At 47.1% G+C, this 25,756-nt stretch overlaps 1 protein-coding gene across 9 annotated transcripts in view; it reads right to left on the bottom strand.

Moving 5' to 3' along the window:
• The window catches only part of TPD52L2 (TPD52 like 2), a 100,890-nt gene that overhangs the window by 7,533 nt on the left and 67,601 nt on the right, over positions 1–25,756 (bottom strand). For 3 of the 9 annotated variants that reach the window (XM_072110864.1, XM_072110869.1, XM_072110870.1), the window contains exons 1-4: positions 20,094–20,241; positions 8,458–8,621; positions 3,849–3,997; positions 1,516–1,617 (exon numbers count right to left, since the gene is read on the bottom strand). In XM_072110864.1, coding sequence (XP_071966965.1) covers positions 1,516–1,617; positions 3,849–3,997; positions 8,458–8,621; positions 20,094–20,112 — 434 coding nt within the window. In that variant the 5' untranslated portion in view covers positions 20,113–20,241. The other 6 variants (XM_072110861.1, XM_072110862.1, XM_072110868.1 and 3 more) reach the window with 5 other exon arrangements.

Genomic DNA, 25,756 nt, shown 5'->3' with positions numbered 1-25,756 from the left:
ATCATGTCCAGGGGCACAAAAGCTGCTCTAGCCATAACCAGGCTGCAGCGCGTCAGCAGGGAAGTAGACAAGTTTTGTTAGATCATGTAAAACTGTAAAAGGAGTCTCTACTACCATGATACAGTAATGCAGTATATTATTGTCAAACCCGCGGAATCTGAATAGTTGCATTGCCAATGTTAGATCACTACAGAGCTATTTTGGGCAAAATAAAATTTTAATCCTTAATTTCCAATGTAGGCTACAATCTCTATGGGGTTTCCCCTATTATTTAGATGACCCAATTTTCTATGTTGCTTCTTCTTACCCATCTATGCCCCAGCTATAGGCACCCTCCTTTTATTTCTGTAAGCCCACATTTAGGTGTCCCACAAATCATATATTCGTTACCTCCTTTGCTCTATACCCCCATCTATCTTTCCTTCTATGTTCCCCCCACCTCAGTAAACAAAAACAAATAACTCCCAGCTCCCAATATCAGCACTGAAAAGAAAAGCCATGCTAACTGAAAATCACTCGGCTTAAAGTAGTGGGTCATATTCGGATAGCGGCTAGCCTGCGCTCTGTAGTTCAGCTCCATTTCAAATCCTAACATGTGGAAAGAGTAAGCAGGTGACCTCTACTTTTAGATTTTACATAGACAGGGATTTCTTTAATTAAAAAAATTAGCCCACCCCTTTTCCTGTTATAGATACAGATAAAGCCTTGTGGATTACAACAGTGATTAAATACAGTACACAGACATTTAGTTAACAATAGAAAACCCCTGAAACACATTTACTAAAGGTGTTGTCCAGGATTACATCTTTTGAGTCCAATGGAGCATAAAAATAACAAACAAGTTATACTCACCTCTCTGGCGTTCTGTGAAGTTCCTCTCTTCACCACTGGTCTCTTTTTTGTATCCAGAGGTTCAGCAGTAACGCAGCACATTCCCTCTACATTCACAGGTTGCAGCCTTTTAGACCTGACATCACCATCATTGAGACCCCAGTACATAACCTTTCATTTATCTACATTTGTCAGCCCGGCCTCCAGTTTCAACAAATCCCTCTGTAATATTATACTATGCTCCGTTGAATTAATAACTTTACAGTGCTTACTATTATCTTCAAATATTGAAACTCTACTTTGTAAACCCTCTATGGCCTTTAATTAAAATATTTTATTAATAAAAAGTCCTGATAAGAACAGAAACTGGTTAGGCGGACTAGTCTACCTTGCCCTTTAATATCAGCAAGCTGGGGGATGGACACCCAGCAACGTCACAGATCAGCTGACGAATACATGGAACAAGAAGCAAACAGCTCCAATTTATGTGTAGCGGTTACAAGGTTTCTTCCGGATTATCCCCATTTTATTTCAATGAGATCTAAAATGCAGTACTTCATTTCAGTAACTAGAACAGAGCTATCTGCTTTCTGTTCCATTATCTAAGAGAAACTCCGATGTGCTCTCTCTCTAAATTGTGAATGGGGCCTCAATGCTGTGAAGGACATGAATTATTTAAAGTACCTCATATCTCCCAGTCTTCTGGAGATGGCAGTGCCCATTGTAGACAGAGCAGCTGTGGTTTTCTGGCCAGCTGTAGAGAGAGTTTCCTGAGTCTTCTTATAGCTAAAATAGATACAATGAATAAAAATGAAACCAGAGAAGATCTGGTTATATAGAATGGAAAATATGACACAGAATACCTGCTCTGTGACATCCCAACACAAGTTACATGGAGTAGTAGGTTAGCAAAGCAGAAAGGTCAGCATGTTAGTGGGACACGCCAGGAAATGAGCATCCGTCACCCGCACAAATATTCCTATTCTTTGTAATACAAACCACTCAGTCCACATGACTTTGGTCCTTACACGGTAAGACAACATGTAGAGGACACATCAGCATATGGCTTTACTGCGTGTTGGAACATTGTTCCTTTACTTTGTTTCATACAGACGTGATAACTATTATACACGCAGATATACTAGAGGACAATAGGGTCATGTATCAAGACTGAAGCCGGTGGGACGTGTTATAAGTCTCAACGGGGATAGCTGTGAAGGCGTTCCCCCTTTTCAACATATACCTGCAGCAGTGAACTGATAAATGTACTTTACAAAAACATTGCCTTAGTTTAGGTCATAAGACCCACTTCTGTGACTGAACATGAAACCATATTTATAGTACTATATGGGGATGTAAATCAAATACCCCGTGCACAAGACAGCTAGTATGGCACTTCCTAGCATGTCTGGATTTTCATCTGCTGGAAAGTGGATTCACTTCATACATTAAGAGATGTGTGCACAGCTTGGAGTGGGGTTTGTTCACACAATGCAATTTTTTCCTCCATGTCAGTTTTCATACATGACCCACAACCTACACTGACCCCGATACCCTTCAAAGGGGTTTTCCCACAAAACAAGTTAAGTTCTATCCTGTGGATAGGACCTAACTGGCTGATCTAGGGGGTCTCAGTGATGGGACCCCCCACAGATCACTAAAACGAGGGGTCTGATGTACCCCATTCGGACCCCTCTTTGCTCCTGCAGATCAATGGAGCAGCAGACCGCGCATGTACAGGCTGCCCCGTTCATCTCCATGGAGCAGATGGAGATAGAGTACAGTGCTCGGCAATCTCCTTCAGCTCCAGACAACAATGGGGCAGCCCAACCATGCACATCCTGCTGCTCCGCTCCTCTAGGGGAGCCACGAGGGGTCCGACTGGGGTACATCAAATCCCCCATTCTCGTGATCTGTGGGGGGTCTCATTTTGTGGGAAAACCCCCTTTAAAGCAAAGCAGGAACTACACACATCACCATAGCTAGTTTTGTCCCCCCTACAGTAAGCTGGGAAAAGTGCTGCTTCAAAATGACTCACGCATCAGACTGCGTCACTTTTTCATTCCACTCTCCAAGTTTCTCTGATGTTTTAACGTAACTGTAATAAAATGAACACCATGTTCTTAGTGAGAAAGCTGTGTACCATGCAGAAGAAGCTCAGCTGTGTATGGAGTGATTCAAAGGGGATGGCCCATGATTAACTTTGCTGTGAATAGGGGGAAACTATTAGACATGGGACAACCCTTTTATTGGTGTAGAGGAGAGGTGATCTCTCGCTGTAGTGTGTACATGATGCAACAATAGATGCCTCAGCAACAAACGGCCATTCATTTTCTTTACATATATTACTTTTTCTTCATTTTCAACAAAGAAGTATAATACAAAAATAAAAAGTAGAAAACCTATTTAATGCAATACTTAAAGGGTTATTCCATTTATTGAATGATTTCTCCATGGATTTTTTTGAAAAAAAAAACCCAAAACATTAAAGGGAGATGTATCAATCTGCCTACAACAGAAAACTGGAGGGCCCCGAAATACCATGCACCACTCCACCGAAAAAGGGGCATAGCCTCAGTAACAAGGGGGTGCAATAGAGAACGGTCTAGTTCTACTCTGCACTAGTCTAAAGACCGACACATTAATACATCTCCCCCATTATGAGCAATAATAGTATGGGAATACAGGCTTACAATTCTTAGTACCTGAGACTAGTTTACAAAGCACATGAACGCGGTGTGCTCTCCAGGCGCAAACAACGGGCCTATATATGGTCCATTGTCTGCAGCCGTGTGTGTCATTAGGATCACTAATGGGCTGATGGAAGTAAAAGAAGACTGCCTAAGTCGCAAACACAGGAAGGAATAGGACTTGCTCTAGAATTTGTAGCCCGAGCTGTTGAAACAATACAGCGTGCAGAGTCATTAAGACGGGTTGAAACCCAGTCATTGAGGGGTTAAGGTTCATTCATCTTTACACGTTATAACACTTCTTTGAAGGACATACGGACAACTTACGCATTAGACATTTGGACTTCATGCAGACTCTTAGAGAGATTGAGCTTAAGTTGGTTTAGAGGGGTCTGTCCTAACTTTCGCTTTAGCTCAGCTGCATGACGATCCTTGGCGGCCAGAACCTGACGCAGGGTGAGAATCTCCTCCTCCACCTACAGAAACAAAGGCATCTCATCTCAACCGTGATGTTACATATGCAAAGTGTCTAACAAGCAATTGTAGATAAATGCAGACATTTGCTCCTGATTTAATAACTTCCTTATTGAATCTCTAATAATACACTGACAAGTTTTATAATGTTGATGAATAATGTCTGAGTGCATTATGAAAGATGGCCAGCAGATGGCAGATACACAGAGGCTACAAAGTGCCTTCTATCTCATGGAGCAGGGGAAAAAACGTCTTAACCTTATCTTGACCAAGGCTCATTGGTACCCAAATGTCACGGTCAAATTTTGAGCTTCTGTTCTGCTCCTCTTTAAATGTTGATATCTTTTGAACAGCTTTACATATCTTAATAATGTTTTCATTACATTTTTTATTAATTACCATATATACTAGAGTATAAGTTGACCCGAGTATAAGCTGAGACCCCTAATAACACAAAAAAAAACAGGAAAATCCTATTGACTCGAGTATAAGCCGAGGGTGGGAAATGCATTGGTCACAGCCTCCCCATTATATAGCCAGCCAGCCAGCCCCCTGTAGTCTATAGCCAGCCAGCCAGCCCCCTGTAGTCTATAGCCAGCCAGCCAGCCCCCTGTAGTCTATAGCCAGCCAGCCAGCCCCCTGTAGTCTATAGCCAGCCAGCCAGCCCCCTGTAGTCTATAGCCAGCCAGCCAGCCCCCTGTAGTCTATAGCCAGCCAGCCAGCCCCCTGTAGTCTATAGCCAGCCAGCCAGCCCCCTGTAGTCTATAGCCAGCCAGCCAGCCCCCTGTAGTCTATAGCCAGCCAGCCAGCCCCCTGTAGTCTATAGCCAGCCAGCCAGCCCCCTGTAGTCTATAGCCAGCCAGCCAGCCCCCTGTAGTCTATAGCCAGCCAGCCAGCCCCCTGTAGTCTATAGCCAGCCAGCCAGCCCCCTGTAGTCTATAGCCAGCCAGCCAGCCCCCTGTAGTCTATAGCCAGCCAGCCAGCCCCCTGTAGTCTATAGCCAGCCAGCCAGCCCCCTGTAGTCTATAGCCAGCCAGCCAGCCCCCTGTAGTCTATAGCCAGCCAGCCAGCCCCCTGTAGTCTATAGCCAGCCAGCCAGCCCCCTGTAGTCTATAGCCAGCCAGCCAGCCCCCTGTAGTCTATAGCCAGCCAGCCCCCTGTAGTCTATAGCCAGCCAGCCAGCCCCCTGTAGTCTATAGCCAGCCAGCCCCCTGTAGTCTATAGCCAGCCAGCCAGCCCCCTGTAGTCTATAGCCAGCCAGCCAGCCCCCTGTAGTCTATAGCCAGCCAGCCAGCCCCCTGTAGTCTATAGCCAGCCAGCCAGCCCCCTGTAGTCTATAGCCAGCCAGCCAGCCCCCTGTAGTCTATAGCCAGCCAGCCCCCTGTAGTCTATAGCCAGCCAGCCAGCCCCCTGTAGTCTATAGCCAGCCAGCCAGCCCCCTGTAGTCCATAGCCAGCCAGCCAGCCCCCTGTAGTCTATAGCCAGCCAGCCAGCCCCCTGTAGTCTATAGCCAGCCAGCCAGCCCCCTGTAGTCTATAGCCAGCCAGCCAGCCCCCTGTAGTCTATAGCCAGCCAGCCAGCCCCCTGTAGTCTATAGCCAGCCAGCCAGCCCCCTGTAGTCTATAGCCAGCCAGCCAGCCCCCTGTAGTCTATAGCCAGCCAGCCAGCCCCCTGTAGTCTATAGCCAGCCAGCCAGCCCCCTGTAGTCTATAGCCAGCCAGCCAGCCCCCTGTAGTCTATAGCCAGCCAGCCAGCCCCCTGTAGTCTATAGCCAGCCAGCCAGCCCCCTGTAGTCTATAGCCAGCCAGCCAGCCCCCTGTAGTCTATAGCCAGCCAGCCAGCCCCCTGTAGTCTATAGCCAGCCAGCCAGCCCCCTGTAGTCTATAGCCAGCCAGCCAGCCCCCTGTAGTCTATAGCCAGCCAGCCAGCCCCCTGTAGTCTATAGCCAGCCAGCCAGCCCCCTGTAGTCTATAGCCAGCCAGCCAGCCCCCTGTAGTCTATAGCCAGCCAGCCAGCCCCCTGTAGTCTATAGCCAGCCAGCCAGCCCCCTGTAGTCTATAGCCAGCCAGCCAGCCCCCTGTAGTCTATAGCCAGCCAGCCAGCCCCCTGTAGTCTATAGCCAGCCAGCCAGCCCCCTGTAGTCTATAGCCAGCCAGCCAGCCCCCTGTAGTCTATAGCCAGCCAGCCAGCCCCCTGTAGTCTATAGCCAGCCAGCCAGCCCCCTGTAGTCTATAGCCAGCCAGCCAGCCCCCTGTAGTCTATAGCCAGCCAGCCAGCCCCCTGTAGTCTATAGCCAGCCAGCCAGCCCCCTGTAGTCTATAGCCAGCCAGCCAGCCCCCTGTAGTCTATAGCCAGCCAGCCAGCCCCCTGTAGTCTATAGCCAGCCAGCCAGCCCCCTGTAGCCAGCCAGCCAGCCCCCCTGTAGTCTATAGCCAGCCCCCCTGTAGTCTATAGCCAGCCCCCCTGTAGTCTATAGCCAGCCCCCCTGTAGTCTATAGCCAGCCAGCCAGCCCTCCTGTAGTCTATAGCCAGCCAGCCCCCCTGTAGTCTATAGCCAGCCAGCCCCCCTGTAGTCTATAGCCTGCTAGCCCCCCTGTAGTCTATAGCCTGCCAGCCCCCCTGTAGTCTATAGCCTGCCAGCCCCCCTGTAGTCTATAGCCTGCCAGCCCCCCTGTAGTCTATAGCCTGCCAGCCCCCTGTAGTCTATAGCCTGCCAGCCCCCTGTAGTCTATAGCCTGCCAGCCCCCTGTAGTCTATAGCCTGCCAGCCCCCCTGTAGTCTATAGCCTGCCAGCCCCCCTGTAGTCTATAGCCTGCCAGCCCCCCTGTAGTCTATAGCCTGCCAGCCCCCCTGTAGTCTATAGCCTGCCAGCCCCCCTGTAGTCTATAGCCTGCCAGCCCCCCTGTAGTCTATAGCCTGCCAGCCCCCCTGTAGTCTATAGCCTGCCAGCCCCCCTGTAGTCTATAGCCTGCCAGCCCCCCTGTAGTCTATAGCCTGCCAGCCCCCCTGTAGTCTATAGCCTGCCAACCCCTGCCCCAATATAATGCCTGTAGGAAAAAAACAAACAGTGTAGTCACCTTCCGACAAACAACCCCCCCCCCCCCCGGCAGGTCCTCTTCTATACAGTGATACTCCGGCATCAGCTCCATGTCCCCGCGCCGTCCGCTGCAGGCACCATGACGTCAGCTGCTCGCTGACATCATAGTGTGTGTCAATGCTGGCGCACATAGTAGAATGTTGACGAGCGGCTGGCCTGTGACAGACGGCAGGGGGACACGGTCTGATGCCGAAGCATCGCTGTATAGAAGAGCACCTGATGGGGGTGGGGTTTGGGGGGGGGGGGTTGAATTTTCGGAAGCCGAGTACTTTGTCAGTTTTTTTTCTTGACTCGAGGTGAGGTTTTTCAGCACAATTTATACTCGAGTATATATGGTACACATTTTTCTTTATAGAATTAGCTGACAAATTTCGTACTTAGAATTAGAAAAAAACATTAAAAAGTTTCACATCACTTTAATAAACTTTTACCAAAATATATACAGCATAATTCCATCACCCTTCCCCGAGTTCAGCTGCCTCTACATTCAGCCTTCACCTGACAAGTTGGAGGGGGTGGCACACTTCAAATGCCTAAATCTTATGAGCGATGGCACCTGAAAACACTGTTATGGTGTCATGTTAAAAACAAGAGTCTTCCCTTTAATATCACACTATGGTTGTATTTATAGAAACGATTGTCTTTGACCATCATAAGCCTACCACAGTCTATCCTATTCTTACATAGTCCAGTATGAAGCAAAACTGAAGCAACAAGTGTGCAGTGCAAGCCTGAGCCTGATTGTGCATAATACATATCTGCAGTCAGCAGGTCCCCCTGCTCCCTCAGGACTTGTGCAGGTCCTGAGGAAACGGCAAATGGGTGAGACAGTGTAATAGCCTTTAAAGCCAGATCACAGAGGGGCTAGTGTAGAACTTTAGGCTCACTTGCATAATTATAAATGGTGCCTGGATCTATAAGTAAGTGTCCCTGGTTTATCATGGTGAATTTTGATGATAGATTTTGATGGTCCCATTCACTTGCTGTAGTTGTTTATTACTGAGGGTCCACTGCCACCTTATTTACAGAAAACTCAATTTTTGTCTGTCCCACGGAATTATACTCAAAACACATGTGGTTCTTATAACCAAGAGCAATATTTACCGTTATTAACCTCAAACTTCAAAACCCGTAGACCTGTAGTCCACAAGCGCATTTGATGCGTGAAACTTGCATTCTGTGCTTGCTGGAACGTCCACCCCGAACGCTAATAACGTGGAACTGAACTGACATGCTGAATTCAGTTCTGGTTTATGAGCGTTTGGGTCGGATGTTCCAGCAAGCACACAATGCGTAGTTGATGCGAGTCGCAAGCATCAAACTCATTCATAGGTAATAGGCCCAAATTAACATAGTGGAACACACCTTTAGCAGCTCACAGCGCAGTTCCTCAGCTTCAGCCTCAGTCATGCCCTCTGGCAGTGCTCCTCCTGCAGCATCAGCTGGTACTCGCGTTCCTGCTGGACCCACTGGGACGTCCGTCATGGTGTCTGACAGCAAACCTTTGTTGGGAGAGTTAAGGTTGATGTCTGTCAGAGGAGGAGAAGGAGAGTCAGAGGGAAGGGAGCAAGCAAGCAAGCAGGGAATATTAAGAGCAAAAAAGCATGTAGCTGGCAGCTGGAGATAAACAACATAACAAGTTGGCATGGTACATGGCCCTCCAAAGGCTGGCCTCCCCGAACCACGCAACCTAATTTCCTCTTAAATACAAGTGACGCCCCATGTTCCGGGAAGGGTCCAGTGGATCACTCTGACCCCCACCACTTCCGGCAGAGACCAGAAGTATAGGTACAAGGCAGGAACCCGATCGGGTAAACACCCATGCCTCACCTGGTTTTCCCCTTACCATAGTCCTCCGATACATTAGTTGTTTGATCAATTGCCAGTGCTATCAAGCATTATATCACTATAGAAAGTGAATTAGCAAGAAGGAGTTCCCTGTGCTGAAACAATGGATAACATATTCATAGCACAAGTTCTCATTACCTAATTAGTAGGGGTGCAACACCCGGCACCCCTACACATCTGCTACTTCCAAGCTGCAGCTCCATTCAATGTGTAGTGATCAGACCAGTTTGCTGATGATGATCATTTATTCACATGAACAGTGTAACCACCACACAGAGATCAGATCCCTACTCTAGGATCATGACATGTGATTAGCGTCTGTGGATAATATATCTGCTTTCTCTGTGTAATAGATTTCACAACCATTTGTGTGTGCACTATGGGGGCCGCAAAGGAAATACAACGGAATCGCCAAGCGAAGAGGGCCTTGCAGACACAAACTACAAGTTTTCTTATGCCATTAATTACACAGAAAAATAACTGTACAAGCCACACACTAGCCTATGGCTATTAAATACTGTCCGCCTGGGCCTCTATGAGATGAGAAGCGCTGACCTTAGGAGGAAGCTAGTCACACACAAACAGGAAGCGGCCTTGTGTCTCGGCTTGTGATTTGATCATGACCATTAGGACTATCTGCAGAGAGCCAGACGGATTCAGCACAACTGAGGAAATTAGATCTCCCTGAATGACACATCCTACACAAACACACAGCGGCCAGATAACAGCGTCCTGCAGATGAGCTGACACAGAACAAAGGCAATGATAGGAAACCGCACTCCGGACATGGAGCCTGTATAAAGATCACACAGAGAAGGACACTAGCAATAATAGGCTTATGGCACGCTACACATGGCCAGAGGTGACACAAAGGCCTCAGAGCCGTACAGAAGCGCCATGAGTCCCTATGGCTTCATATCATGGAGCAGAGGCAAACATTATATTGCTACATAGTGGCCACTTAAAATACCACATTCTTACATTGATAGGGACCAAATGCACACATTTACCAGTAAATAAAATAAATCTACAATGTTGTGTTAGGCCACATTCACACGGTGTGTTTGCATTGCAGTTTCAAACCTCATGGACACAATGGGGGGAGAGTTATCAGAAGTGGTAGAGGTAAAACTGTTCTAGTTGCCCAAGAAAACCAATCCGAGCTTAGCTTTCATTTTATTGACAATTGTGATAATGGATGGACGGCACTCTGTAAGTAGCGGTGCTCCGGGTACGGCCTCAGCCTCAATGTAGTATAAAGGTAGATCCCGGCACTCACCAAATAATGCAGATACTGTTTAATAGTAAGATCAACTTACAGCATGATGTGCAGGGACACAACACAAGGAACGCGTTTTCGGCTCAACACTCGAGCCTTTGTCATGCTGTAAGTTGATCTTACTATTAAACAGTATCTGCATTATTTGGTGAGTGCCGGGATCTACCTTTATACTTCATTTTATTGACAACTGTGGGAAAATGAAAGCTAAGCTCTGATTAGTCGCTATGGGCAACACTTCTGATAAATCTCTCCCATAACACAATCAATGGACCAGTTTTTTTGCGGCCCAATATTGCACATGTGTGCAGACAGTCTTAGCTCCTGGCTAGTCTTTAGACTAAAGGTAGAAGGGGTGGTAGGTGGATGAATGGGACGTAAGGATAGCCCTTTTTGTAAACTTTAATGTCTTTATATGCTAATTTTTTTAAGCAGCTACTGGGGCGTCGAGTAGCCGGACATGAGGCTACTAGTCGTGGCTACTCCACGCCCCAGTAGCCTTCCTCTGCCTACCAGGTAATCTTCGGCGCGCAGCTCCTCGTAGCAGTGCACCCTCGTGCGAATACCCTGTGTTCAGGCCTACGGGTGCGCGGCCCTTTAAGTATGCAAACAGCGCAATAGCCTGGGGAGCTACAGCACTGAGTAGCTCTGGTAAGGTCCCCTCACCCCCCCCCCCCCCCAAGTCCATTCTGGCTCATTAGCATAATTCTAATGTTGATTTTTAGAAGGAAGAAAGCCATGGATAATAAATAACCACAGGCACTGTGCCTGGCTCAGGTCTCTTTCCCAATGGTGTTGGTGCTCAGCTTCCGTTGCGTAGGGTCTCAGTTTTGTCTCTGTGATGCACCCATTTTGTCTCCGTGTTCACAAATAAAACTGAAGGTTTAACATTGTTTTAGAAACATTACACCTGGTTTCTCAGCCTCATCAGAGAAAAAAGAAAACGGATGTTTCACCAGTTTTTTGGGCTGACCCATACACTTCTATTTACTTGTGTGTTCCGCATCCATGAAAAATATAGGGAATGTTTCATAATTTTTTTCCACGGACAATGGATCAATGTAAATACACACATAGAAATTAATGGCTTTGTGAGGCATCCGTGGAAATCACTGAACCACGGACGTGAAAAACACCAATGTGAAAGAGCCCTAAGTGCCCCAGGATTCTCATGCTTGATTTGATTCTAGATTTCCTTTAAATCCAAACAATTAATATCCCGGTTAAAAAAAACCATATAGGCTGAGTTTTACATTCTTATATTTAGTAAATTTTCCAAATCATGTACAATCCCATCAATTTCATGGATCTGTATAAAGATGTGCCTTCTTATGTGGCCAGATGGTTTTAAATTTGGCTTCCCCTTATTTAAAGCACTAGGATTCTCTAGCTAGGACAGCGAGATCAGAGGAGCAATCACTTTAATCCAGCAGATGTTCCTAAATCTCTATTTGTATCCCATCTGCAGTCTGTGTTATGACAGTATCCACGTGCTTATCTATGTAAAGGCGGAGGAATCTTTTATTAGTATTACTCCTTGTGTCATAACATATTTAGATGATGAATAATACTGTTTTCTACTTCTAGTAAAACTTCCAGTAATAAGACTCACTGGGTCCTAACAAGAAAAGAATTCTAGAATTGCAGTGACAGAGCTCTAGATGTGTGCTGGACTTTGCAGCTTATTGACAGAAAAGTACAAAATAAGGACCATTACTTTACTAGCGTTCCATTTATTGGTTGCCATATACTAGATGGGGACCACGATCATTAGAGTTAATGAAAATTCAAGAAAGTTTGGTTTACAACATCTCTATAGAGGTCACTACACATCTATGCATACTGGGAACTGTGACCTACTTCACTTCTCCTTAATAAGGAACAGACTACATAAACAGAGCTCTTAGATAGCAGGGCTGTATAGGTCTAAGAATTCCAACACCCATGGGACCACGCCTTGCTGCGGTGCAACAACACCCTCCTAATGTAAGCAGGTGCTCAGCCTTCCATAAAGTACAATGTTCTCTTCTGAGCACAGTACTGGCCTTAGATATCAAGAGGATCCAATTAGCTGTAATCATTGGGCAGATCCTTCAGCTAGCATCCAATTCTGCTGCACTACACCTACAGGGTATCTGCACACTATGCCGATCTTCATGCAGGTTAACCACATCAGAATCTGAATCAAAATCTGAATCACTCCATAGTCATTGCAAATTAAGTGTTTGATTAAGATCGAATGCAAAAGCAAATCAAGCATTGGTCCATCTGCTTCATTTAATACTACGGGAGCCTCATAGATTGTAAGCTCTTGTGCGCAGGGACATCACTGTTTCAAATGACAATGTTAGTGTTCTGTAATGTCTTATTTTGTCTTATTTTGTTTGTATATGTTAGTCATTATTTGTAAAGTGCCGTAGAATATGAGGGTGCTATACAAATGGTGAATTAGTACTCACCGGTAATTCGGTTTCCATCTAGTCCTCCATGACGGCCCACTTGGAGGATGCCCCTTGACCTCTGTAGGGACAGGAAGCAGAGAGGTTAAAAGCCTCCCCCCCGCATCCTCCCGCCAGTGTCTACCAAATAACTACACCGGTGGAAGGTAACAAAAAAATTTTTTATTTGTATGTTAAATATTCACATACATCTTATGGTACAGCAAAACCATAGGGAGGGAAATATATAGGCCGTCATGGAGGACTAGATGGAAACCGAATTACCGGTGAGTACTAATTCACCATTTCCAAAACGTCCTCCATGACGGCCCACTTGGAGATCTACCAGATTAGTAGAAACTCTTAGGGTGGGATAACTGCCTGTAGAACCTTCCTTCCGAAGGAGAGGTCTTGCGAACTTGGTAAATCCAGACGATAGTGTTTAATGAATGTGGATGTTGACGCCCAGGTGGCTGCTTTGCAGATCTGCTCAAGTGATGCGCCTCTTCTTTCGGCCCAGGAGGCTGACATAGCCCTGGTGGAATGAGCCTTTAGACTAGAAGGAACTTCCTTCCCTTGTAAGGTATAGCATGTGGAAATGGCCGACTTAAGCCATCTTGCTATTGAGATCTTGGAAGCTTTTCTCCCCTTATTTTTCCCCTGGAATTGAATAAATAAGTTATGATCAATGCGCCAGGGTTCTGTAGCCTGCAGATAAGCTAGTACAACCCTTCTTACGTCTAGAAGATGCCATGAGGCTTCGTCATTCGAAGAAGGATTTTCGTAGAAGGACGGGAGGGTAATCTCCTGGTTCCGGTGGAAATCTGATACCACTTTGGGAACGAACCCGGGGTCTAGAGTAAGAACAATACAGTCAGGAAGAATGCGCATATATGGTTCCCTGATGGAAATAGCCTGGAGCTCCCCCAACCTCTTGGCTGTGGTAACAGCAATCAGTAGAGTAGTTTTTAGCGTTAAATTTTTAATGTTAGAACTCTCCAGAGGTTCGAAAGGAGGTCTGGAAAGAGCGTCTAACACTAGGGTGAGATCCCACGTAGGGGTCCTCCTGAGAACCTGAGGTCTGATTCTGGAGGAGGCCGAGATAAAACGCTTGACCCACCTGTGGTCCGCTAAGGGGAAATCGAAAAAGGCTCCCAGGGCCGAGACCTGCACCTTCAAGGTGCTAGTGGATAGGCCCAATTCCAGGCCCTTCTGAAGAAAGTCCAGGATCTGGAAAATATTTGGGTTGAGTTGAGATGGAGGATTATCCCCACAGAAAGACACAAATTTCTTCCAAATTTTGTGATATATGTTAAAAGTAACTTTTTTCCTACTTGCCTTGAGTGTGGTTACCACCGCTCTGGAGAGGCCCTGTGATCTTAAAAAATCGGACTCAGGATCCACGCCGCCAATTGTAGCTTCTCCGGGTCTGGATGGAAGATAGGACCCTGACGTAGAAGATCCTTCCTTGGAGGCAATATCACAGGTTGTTGGATGGCCAGGGATGTCAGCAAAGGGTACCAACCCTTTTTTGGCCAGTTCGGGCAGATGAGTATTACCCTTGCCTGGTCCATAAGGATCTTCCTGAGGACCCTTGCGACCAAGGGAATAGGGGGAAAGGCGTAGGAGAGAGGTTCGGTCCAAGGATGACTGAAGGCGTCTAGTCGATCCTTCGGCTCCCTTGCCTCCAGAGAGAAGTATAGATGACACATTGAATTCTCTCTTGTGGCGAATAAGTCGACTTGCGGAGTGCCCCAGAGCTCTGTCAACTGGCTGAAGATTTCCTGATTTAAGCACCATTCGTTGGGAGAAATCACTCTCCTGCTGAGGAAGTCTGCCTCCGTATTCAAAACTCCTCTTAAGTGAGTTGCGGAAAGAGATAGTAGGTTCTCTTCTGCCCAGAAAAAGATGGTGCGAGTCAGGGAGGAAAGAGCTACTGACCTCGTACCTCCTTGTCGCCTTAGGTAAGACACCACCGTGGTGTTGTCTGTTAGGATATGGACATGTCGATTCTTCACTAGAAGAGGGTTGGATTTTAAGGCTTCCCAGACGGCTCGTAGTTCCCGATAGTTTGAAGGTTTCTTTGCAAGTGAAGGGGTCCAGGGTCCCTGGGCGTAATGCGAAGGGAAGACTGCTCCCCAGCCTAGGCTGCTTGCATCGGTCGTGATGGTCAGACACGGAAGGCAGTGCCAGGCAACCCCTTTCTCCAGATGTTTTGTTCCCAACCACCATTGCAGATCTCTTTTTACCGAGGATGGAATGATGATTTTCCTGTCCAATCCCGAGGTTCTCCGGTTCCAAGAACGGAGAATCCAGCTTTGCAGAGTGCGACAATGGCTCTGGCTCCAAGCTACGGATGAAATGCAGGCCGTGAGGAGACCCAGGATTTTCATTGCTCCTCTGATTGTAATGGAGGTCTTCCTCCTGAAGGAGCGGATCTGGAGTCTTAACCCGTCGGCTTTTTCCTGAGGGAGAAAGGACATCATGAGAGTAGAGTTCAACATTACCCCTAGGAACTTCTTGTGAGTGGAGGGAGACAGATCGGATTTTTGGGTGTTGATTATCCACCCCAGATCTGAGAGTTTTCTCATGGTAAAATCTCTTGCTGTGATAAGATCTGATCTGTTCTTCCCTATAATCAGAAGGTCGTCTAAATATGGTACAATAGACACCCTCTGTAGCCTCAGGAAAGCAACAACCTCCACCATGACTTTTGTAAAAACTCTCGGAGCTGAAGAAATACCAAAGGGTAGAGCCCGGAATTGAAAGTGGAGGATAGAACCCTCTGGAGAGAAGACTGAAAATCTGAGGAACTTTTGAGAGGAGTGGTGAATAGGAATGTGGTAGTAGGCGTCCCGAAGGTCTATCGTGCACATATAGTGGTCGGTATATATAAGCTGAGTAGCGGATCTTACCGATTCCATATGAAATCTCCTGTAAGTGATGAAGTTGTTTAGGGATTTCAGATTTATAATCAGCCTGTTCGACCCGTTTGGTTTCTTGACCAGGAATAGTGGAGAGTAGAAGCCCGACTTTTCTTGGTCCTGCGGAACTGGAATCACCACTCCGGATTGAATAAGGGATGATACCTCCTGCCAAATAAGAAAATGGGTAGAAGGAGAAGTATAGGATGATGGCGAGACAAATCTTGAGGGGGGGTAGGTGCTGAATTCTATTTTGTAACCGGAACTGATGATGTTCAAGACCCAAGGATTTGAGGTGATATTTGTCCACTGAGTGATGAACTGTAGAAGACGCCCCCCCACTCTGGCGTCATTGCTTCTTTCCCCCCGAGTTGTCTGGGGGATTGGAGAACAGAAACCCCCTACCTCTGCCTCCCTTAGGGTAGCTCCAGCGCCCCTGTTTACCTTTCCCGCGAAAGGAATCTTTAGGGTTCTTGAAGGGACGAAAGGAAGGTTTCCTGGAGGATGTCTTGTTTTCTGGAAACCCCTTCTTCTTATCAGAGGCTTTTTCTAGGATGTTGTCTAATTCAGGACCGAAAACGAAATCTCCTGTGAACGGGATGCTGCAGAGTTTTGTTTTTGATCGTATATCGCCGCCCCACTGTTTCAGCCATAAGGCTCTTCTTGCTGCGTTTGTTAATGCTCCTTCCTTTGCAGCGAAGCGGACGCCCTCGGCGGAGGCATCTGCTAAGAATGCCGTGGCGGATCTTAGGAGCGGAATGCTGTCCAGTAAGGATGCTCTGGGGGTACCTTCTCTAATATGTGATTCCAGCTCGTTCAGCCAGAAGTAGAGGGTCCTTGCAACTGATGTAGCTGATATGTTAGATTTTAAGCTAAGCATCGACGTCTCCCAGGCTTTTTTAAGAAGCGCGTCAGATTTTCGGTCCATAGGATCCCTGAGCTGAGCGGAGTCCTCGAAGGGAAGGTCTGTTTTTTTGACCACCTTTGTCACCTGTACATCTACTTTCGGAACGGAGTCCCAAACTTTAGAGACCTCTTGATCAAAGACGAGGCGTCTCTTAAAGCTCTTAGAGGTTAGGATCTTCTTCTCTGGGTCTTTCCATTCCTCTGTAATCAACCCTTTCAAGGTTTCGTTAACCGGAAAAACACGTTGTTTTTTAGCCCTTAGGCCCCCGAACAACTCGTCCTCCCGAGACATACAGGGAACTTCTTCTTCGATATTCAAAGTTTCGCGGATTGCCTTCAAGAGGTTATCCAGATCATCTATCTGGAACAGGTGACGAGAATCCAATCTCTGACTGAAGTCCTGGGAATCTTGCTCCTCAGTATCTGCCAGGGAACAAGACGGACCCTCTGAATCATAGGTTTCTTCATCTGATGAAGAGATGTCCGCCAGTCTAGGTTTTTTAGGAGGAGGATCTTTTTGTGTAGCTGACGCCACAGATGCTGTCACTTTATCTTCAATAAAGGATTTTTAACTCATCCATGAAAGAAACTTTTTCAGACCGCATAAATTCATCAATACATGGTCTGCATATAGGTTTTACATATGATTCGGGCAAAACCTGGAGGCACATATTACATTTCCTAGCAGGGGTCCTACTCTTGATAGGACGGTCGGACTTGCTGGATTTCTCAGACCTCTCAGGTCTGTCCTCTTTGCCTTTCCCCTTAGACCCTTGTTCTTTATCCTAAGGGGGAAAGGTGAGGAAATTTAACTAACTTGGGGTTCAATATGTATCATAGATACCATAAGACCATGCCATACAGCACCACTTACGTGACCAGAAGGGTGGAGTAGGCCCAAGTCTGCCTCATCAGCCATAGTAAGGAAGTCTGGGACGGCACAACCACAGTACACTGTAACACTACGAGTGAACGCCAAAACTAGCAACCCACCTCGTTAAAATACCTTATCGGGGAGCCCATCCCCCATGCAGGTGGCGGTACAGCGGTACAGCAGTCCTCCGTGACGATTCGGCCTACTTCCGGTCGCGACCGGAAGTCGTCACGGAGCGCAAAGGACGCCTGGGAACGGAAGTTCCCCCAGGCGCCGCGCGTCCTCTCGTAAGCCCTGCTCGGCCGCGGGTGAAGACGGAAGATCCGGATCCACCTAGAGCCAGGGAGGAGCCCCCGGGGAAGAGTCCAGCCGCGGCCCCGATCCGGAGGGGAACTACGACCTGCAATAGGTCGGCGTAACCCCAGGTAAGTGCTCTCTTGCACAGGAACAAACGTCCCTCCCCCCCCACTTGGAGGAGAGAGAGACCCTCTCTACCTGCCCTCTGTAGGGACAGGAAGACACTGGCGGGAGGATGCGGGGGGGAGGCTTTTAACCTCTCTGCTTCCTGTCCCTACAGAGGTCAAGGGGCATCCTCCAAGTGGGCCGTCATGGAGGACGTTTTGGAAATAATGATTTTATTTATTATTAGCATCAGATATTGCTGAGCAAACGGTATCTTCCCCAATCCCATTCACTGTCCATAACACTGCCATAGCCTATATGATTAAACTGGCAACACTGCCAATAAACCAGCTATGCTACAGTAAGATACTAGTGAGACCTTAACACAATTATATGGGATAGAAAAGTACACAGTGAATGCCTAAGGGAAGTGTTGGTACACAAAAATACTCATATGGCAGGTCTATAGAGCTACTGACAATGCCACAATGTGCTGAAACTGCAGCAAAATGTTCAATAAAAGTAGGCAGAAGATGAAGGCACTAGTCCATGTTTACATCTAAGTTCTAATAAAAATTACCACATGACTGGTAAGGCAGATATGGTGGAATGCCCATTTAATATACAGTACATACAAGGACACACGTGTAACTCATCCGGTTATTCAGCAGCTTGGAAGTTAGAGGGGTTGTCCAGTTTTAGCAGAACATAGGTTATGTGTGGCATTGCAGCACATCTTCTTAAAGAGGACCTGTTACCCTAAAAAATGCCCTAGCCCAGTAATAGCAGTGTTAAACTGCTTGCTTGATTGGAACATCATGACAAAGCTAGCAAGCCCCTGCAATACCATAGCCTCAGAATGCCGGATTCATGAGAGGGCGGTATGAGGAGGTGGCAACTGCCGCATAAAACCTGACAGTCACCGCCGGCCTACGGTGTGGGGAAAAAGCTACAAAGAGGGTAGCGCCTCAGACTGTCCCCTCATGCTTATAGCGGTCCGGCGTTCTTTGCTATGGCAGTTCAGTGTTGGCTTGCTTTATTGGCATCTTCCAATAAAGCTAGCAATTTAACACTGCTATTACTGTGGTAGGGCTAGGAGCTACCGACTTAGTAAGCAGTTCCTAAAGCATTTTTTTAGGGCGACAGGTCCTCTTTAAAGGAAGTCTACCATTAAAAATCAAGCATGATAAATTCAGGCACCGTGACTGTGGTAATATTGTTGCATTTGTTATCCATTAGCTCCTTCCTTCTAAAATCAACTTGTAAAATTATGCTAATATGCCAGAAGGGCTCTGGTGGTGTTACCAGAGCCCCTCCTTGCTGTAGCTTCAAATCTGTATGTTCTCTCCAGCTTGCGTGGGTTTTGTCCCACATTCCAAAACATACTAGTAGGTTGATTTCATTGTAAGCCCTATGGAGATAGGGATTGATTTGGGAAGCTCTGTACAGGACTGCAGGATATGTTTGGCGCTATAAAAATAAAGGATTTAATATTATTATTAATGCGGTAACACTGTGCAGGAGCATGTCTTACCTACCCTCCCTCAGTCATCTAAAATCTCACACAGTGAGGAAGGGGTGCTCCTGTACAGTGTAACAACCTGTGAAGCTACAGTACATGTGCTCTGGTAATAATAAAAGTTGATTTTAGAGGAGGCGGCAATGGATAACAAGCATAAGAAGATTACCACAGTCACACTGCGTGGATCATTGAGTAATGTCCCGGGTTTATCATGATGGATTCTAGTAGATTTCCTTTAATTAGAATGTAGTGCGTTCTATGCTAGAAATAAGCCATATTTCTTTTTTTCTGGACATTGTTGGTGCCCAGGTTCATTACAGGCACTTGGATAATAACCACCATGTTATGTCCTTACAGCTTCCAGTGTTATACTACATTACAGTACTGTGACAGCTCATCCTGGACCCCAGCCCCAAGCGTCACATGACACACTGACAGCCAACCCCATGTCACGTGACATACTGAGGCGACCACTCAATGTCAGATATTTCTTACGAATATTGAGCCCCCAATCCACCGTCACGTGACCCCCTAGTCCCCCAAAGTCATATAGCACTGACAGCCTTCCATCCCATGACACCACCTTCCCGCACACTGTCAGCAGCCAGTGCCCCTCCCCGCCGGGCAGTCACACTAACAGCTCTTGTTATATGACGCCATACCCCAAGATGAGTGACATGGCGCCGCGCCGCGCCGCCTTCGGGAAAATCCCGAGCAATATCATTCCCCATCCGGGTCAAGATTGTGCTCCGATCGTATTTTACCCATAACCCTCCATTAGTCACCCGCACACCCGATATGTGCTCACCCTGCCCGCCTGGATCCATCGCTTCGTTGACCGGAAGTTGTTTCTAATTTTGGGCGGGGCTACACCACGAAATATCAACAGCTGAGCAAGAGGCGCTTGTATATGACGTCACCTCAGAGCAATGTCGCTAAGCCGTAAGCAAAGACGCCATTGTATTGGAGGTTCATCAATGCTCTATGGCCCTAAGAAAGTAAGAATATCCTGATGTTATTTTATAGCCCCCCTGATGGTGTCTAGCCATAGACAGAGATTTCATTATGCTCTCAAAAGAGAGATTAGTAGAGATTCATTGGGGGACATGTATCACACTTTTGGCTTGCCTTTTTCTTTCATTTTTGAGGCTTTTCATGGTGCTTATGCTCATTTACGACTTTTTTTGCACCTAAAACGGCCTCCCTTTAAAGCTCACAATTGTCTAGTATTCTGCAGTGAGCCATCACCTTAATCTAAATGTAAAATGCAACTTTTTAAAAAAGTCGCACATTATTGCCTAAATCTACGGCTGTCCCTGAACAGGCATAGAAATTAGCTGGGGGACTGTCTATGACTTTTGGAGACCTTTTGCAGCTTTTTAAATTTTTTTTTTAAGGTGGCTAATTCACTACAGATTAAAGCCACATGTTCAAATAAGAAAAAATCGCTAACATTTTGCAAAATATAAGAAATTCAATAAAAAGTGATCAAAAGTCCTCAGGTTTTAATTGTTTAAAATGTATGAAAACATTATAAAATGTATACAAATTTAGTATCACCGTGAAGGTGGGGAGTGAAAAATGAGAACACTAAAACAAAAAAAAAGGCCTTGTCGTTAAGGGGTTAAACACATTTGTTGATAGCAACCAAATAGGTCATGGTTTTTGTGTTAGTGCAACACCCTCGCCGATGCAAGGCAGAGCTGTGTTTGCGAATATGACCCACCATGTAGCTTGCAGCCTGTGTAGGGTCTGACTAGCCCCACAGCATGTCACTACATAGTCCTTATAGATAACACAGGGGAACACTGCAGTAGTAGAACCTGCCTGGTAAGGCAGGAGTTAAGTGTTTTGTGTGATGTCATATGTGTCAGCCAATCACATGTATTACACTCTGTTTCTGTGAGCTGAGATGGGAGGAGCAGCCACTCAGGTACTGCTGGCCCCTGCTGACTCCAGGCCCCAAGAAAAGGCTAGGCCCCGGTGGGGAATGTTGCAAGTGGCGTCACGAACAGGATTTATACTTCTGTGCCTTATACTGGCACTATAGACTGTCATTTATTACAAAGACTGTGCTGCCTAACCCTGCTGCCATCCGGGTTTAGGCCCAAGTGATTGTGTGTTTCTGCATTGAACTGTATTACTGCTGCCACGTGCTGTCGAGCACCACTCCAGCACTCAAGAGGTTAAACCCTGCAAAGAACTTTGTCAGCTCTGCTACATCCGGTTCTGCCGCGCCTGAAGATTTTACCTCAGAGGCTGTGGCGCAGCAAGTAATTCCAGCCCGCCAAAACCTTCACTGGCGGGAAAACCCAGAGTCGTCACTAGGCTCCGCCCCCTGCGCGAGTGGCGCGAAGTACCGTGGAGGAGCTGGAGCGCGTGCGACCGGCAACGAAGAGGGTTAATCGGCCATCTTGGAATTCGGCGCAGGCCGCGCCTGAAGCCTGCCAGCAGCGTGCGCCTCATCCGGAGTTCCTGCGACAGAAGTGAACTGCTGACCGCCTTGTGGAGTGAAGAAGCAGCCACCATCCTAGCAAGACCGAGGCCTTCACCTCCCAGTGAGGAACCGGAGTTCCTTGAGGCCTTTGAGACTTTAATCTTTGCGGACACTTACCTCCGGTCTGGAACCGAGAGTGCCCCTCTACACGCATCGAGTTTGCTAGCTGCCGGACTTCTCTGCAATAGGTCCAAAATGGCGGACCATCCTCAGCAGCCATCTTCCCCGGCTGGGACTCCGGTTCAACCCCTGCAGGGGACCCTCTCCACTATCGGTGTCCAGGTTCCGTATGCACCGGAGGGTTTTCGTTTTGTTTTGGGGAACCTGCCGGAGCCAGACCAAGAGGGGGGGAAACCGCTGCTATTCCCCTGGGCTCCCTCTGCCCTGGAAGCTATCTCAGAAGAGCCCAACACTCGTGTAGCCATTGCTGGCCGTCCTGCGGAGTATCCAGGACCACCTGCTAAGAGGCCCAGGCTGTCCGGTGAGAACGCCCTGCCAGCTACAGAGGTTACCACCGCCAGTGCAACAACGCCCCCAAGAGCTACAGGTCAGTCCAGGAACAACAATCCTTCAGCTGTCAGCAGTGAAGAAGTTACAGCTCCTGCGGTCATCATCATGCGCTCCACAGCGCCCCCAGCTACAGAAGGTCAGCCAGAGAAGTGCCTGTCTCCTTCCTTTGCTGAGATGCCTGCCGCCTTAGGTGACCTCCCTGCTGTTCCAGCTCCAGCTTCTGGGTGTTCCATGTCAGCAGTTCCAGTGTCTACCACCAGATGTCTCCAGGTGACAGATCTCAACACTGCTTTCTTCACCCAGGCTGATGATGTCCCTGCTGCAGTTCCTGCTCCCATGCCTGCAGCCATTGCTCTTGAGCAGCAAGATACTGAGTAATCCCTGATGGACTGAAAGCCTTACCAGGTACTGTGCTTATTGTACATATGTATATTTATTTCTGCTACTCCCATTTGGGCTGAGCGTCCGCTAACCCTATAGAGCCAGAGACTTTCCTGAGACTCTCACCCTTATTTATCTCAGTCAAGAGACTTTCCTTGAACTGCCCACTGTCATGTGCTATGATAGCACCCCTTCCTCTGCCACAGCAGAGATTCCTACAAAGGACTCTGTCCCTCTACACAAAGAGGAGACCCTTTGCTTCTTTTATTGCACTTTTCCCCACATCAAGGGCTGTACCCAGAAGATGGACTTTGTTATTAAAGACCTTCTGTGAGACTTTCGCCAGATTCTCCAAGGAAAAGTTGCTACCTCATTGATTTATTATACTGCACTTAATGCCTTCCTTTTAGGTATGGACATTCTGCATGCACTACTTTATTCTGCTACCCTGAGTAGCCTACCTATGTAACGTTTGTAACGTTTAAGATGTGTACCCATTGGGCTCCTAAGCCAATGAGAGTTTACAAAATGTTTGCACACTGTCAATTTATGCCAGTAGTTCACACTAACCTTTTATAGGCTTTTCAGATTGTAGTGTGGCTGTGTCGGACCGTTTATATGTAAACCCTGACCGCGATCTTATGCCTCAAACCGAAGCTTCGTAAGTGGGGGTAGTCCGTAAACTGCGGGTCCTTAGGGGACCGGGGGTGTTACAGAGTTAGCACCTGGATGCCACTCATATATGGATAAGAATGTTAGTCGGCAGGTACTTATACATTTGTATAATGTCTCATTGTGTCACATATGCCAATGTAATGCATATACACACTATATAATTGTCTCCAGGGAAGAAGTGTTTATATAACAAATATACAGGCCCTGGTGCAAGGAGTGGATTACAGTACGTGACACCACACCTTTCCTACTGTACAGTTTGGTCTAATGGCGTCAGCAACCAACTGTCGCACATGTCCTTGTCTTAGTCCAACACCAACCCAGGTGCCTGTCTCCAGGACCATGGGCGGTTTGTCCCTACAGATCATGTAGCCTGCACTTCACGGAAGTGCCCTCTTTTGTAATCTACCTCTACCGGCCATCAATTGAACGGACCCCCCAGAGGTTCCCCGCTGCTGGCCAGCGGTTGGTCCTCTGCGCCCCAACCAGTCCGTAGTCGAGCCGAGAGCGGCTCTTTCAATTGCTCCGGGGGTATGCAACACCCTCGCCGATGCAAGGCAGAGGAGTGGTTGCGAATACGTCCCACCATGTAGCTTGCAGCCTGTGAAGGGTCTGATCAACCCCACAGCAGGTCACTACATAACAAATACCTCACATAGATGGGCATTGCAGTGGTAGATCCTGCATGGTAAGGCAGGAGTTAATTCTTTGATGTGATGTAAGATGTGTCATCCAATCACATGTGTTACACTCTGTGTCTGTGAGCTGAGAGGTAATTGGAGGAGTAGCCACCACCAGTGGGAGTAACAAAACCCCTGGACAGAAAAGTTCTAAAGAACACTTCTAGAGTGCAGCTAGCACACCAGACCAAGAGCAGGTGAGCCCAGCTCCCTGCCTGAAGAGTGGAGCTAATAGCTAGTAGTGAGGAAAGGGGTATCATCCCTTTAGGGGTGATACCTGAAGCAATCCAGGATAAAGCTGAAGCATCCTACTAGGACACAGCTACCTCCCAGCCTGCCATTGCATCCAGGCTGATGATCTACATCCTGTGGCTCCCTCCAACTGCATCTCAGCAATCCACCATTCTGTTAAGGCACGTTGCTGCGGTTCCTGTCGGTTCCAATAAAGAACTGTAAGTTGTTTTTGTTCAACGTCTGCCTCCGTCTGGTCCCTGCTACTACGGCTGTCACCATCACGGGCACCCTGTCCACCACACAGAGACTCATACTCTAGACACCAAAGGGTTGCCCCAGGGAGAACCGCTATAGCAGCCTCTCCCTCATCATTTCTTGCCAACACCACCCTGCTGGAGACCTGCCAGGCTGTAGGACAGCCCTCCGGTTCCCCATACCAAGCACCGTGACACTAGCGCGCCTAGGCCGCAACCGCCAGCCACTCAGGTACTGCGGGCCCCGGCTGACTCCAGGCCCCGAGAAAAGGCTAGGCCCCGGTGGGGGATGTTGCATTAGCATTTTTGTAAATTCTTGATGTTGTATCGAGTTTATTTTTTTTACGGGCAGAATACCTACTACAGGGGCTGTCAGGCTGTATACTACAAGGGGCTGGCAGGCTGGCTCGCTACTACAGGGGGCTGGATGGCTATATACTGGGGTTGTGACCAATGCATTTCCCACCCTTGGCTTATACTTGAGTCTATATGATTTTTTTAAATTAAAATTTCTAGCTGAAAAGAAGATACTCGTATTTAGTTACTGCAATTTTAGTGATATTTTTTTTTTCCAGGCAATTTTTTTATTATCATATGCAAAGTGTACATCAATACAAAACGTGATAATAATTATCAGCAATTCTTACTTCCATTCTTATATTCCAATAAGTATATACCGAGTTTACAATTTCCATATTAATTACCCGTATATTCCCACCCCTACCCACCCTTGATGATTTATTTACGAAAACGGGAGAGAGACATTCACCATTGTCTATACAAATCAATTTCATATAGGTACGTATCATCACCCGTATATACATCAATAATTTGTATTAAAGTTAATCATCCCCTACCCTCCCCGTCCCTCCCACCTACTGACAGGAAAAAAAAAAAAAAAGGGGGAAGTACTTGTTAGGTTCACTATTGCTCCCTCTTCCCTTTTTTTCTTTTTCCTTTCCTTTCCCCTTCTCTTATTTCCACTTCATCCATATCTCTGCCCATTTCCCACTTTTCCCAGCTTTGTTAGCGTAAATTTGCTCATATCTTTTGATTTTTTGAGAAAGGTTAAACCATTGATCTATATTTGGCGATGTGTGGCTTCCCCAAGTTCGAGTTATGAGGACTTTAGCAATCATCATTAATTTAGTTATTAATACACCTTCCTTGACGCTAATGTTATGGCTGGGTCCGTAAATTCCTATAACTGCGACATTAATTGATGGGATCAGGGATTTCC

Source organism: Engystomops pustulosus, chromosome 6 (genome assembly GCF_040894005.1).
Source record: "Engystomops pustulosus chromosome 6, aEngPut4.maternal, whole genome shotgun sequence".
Classification (NCBI taxonomy): Eukaryota; Metazoa; Chordata; class Amphibia; order Anura; family Leptodactylidae; genus Engystomops; species Engystomops pustulosus.
This window is presented reverse-complemented; position numbering and strand designations above follow the sequence as displayed.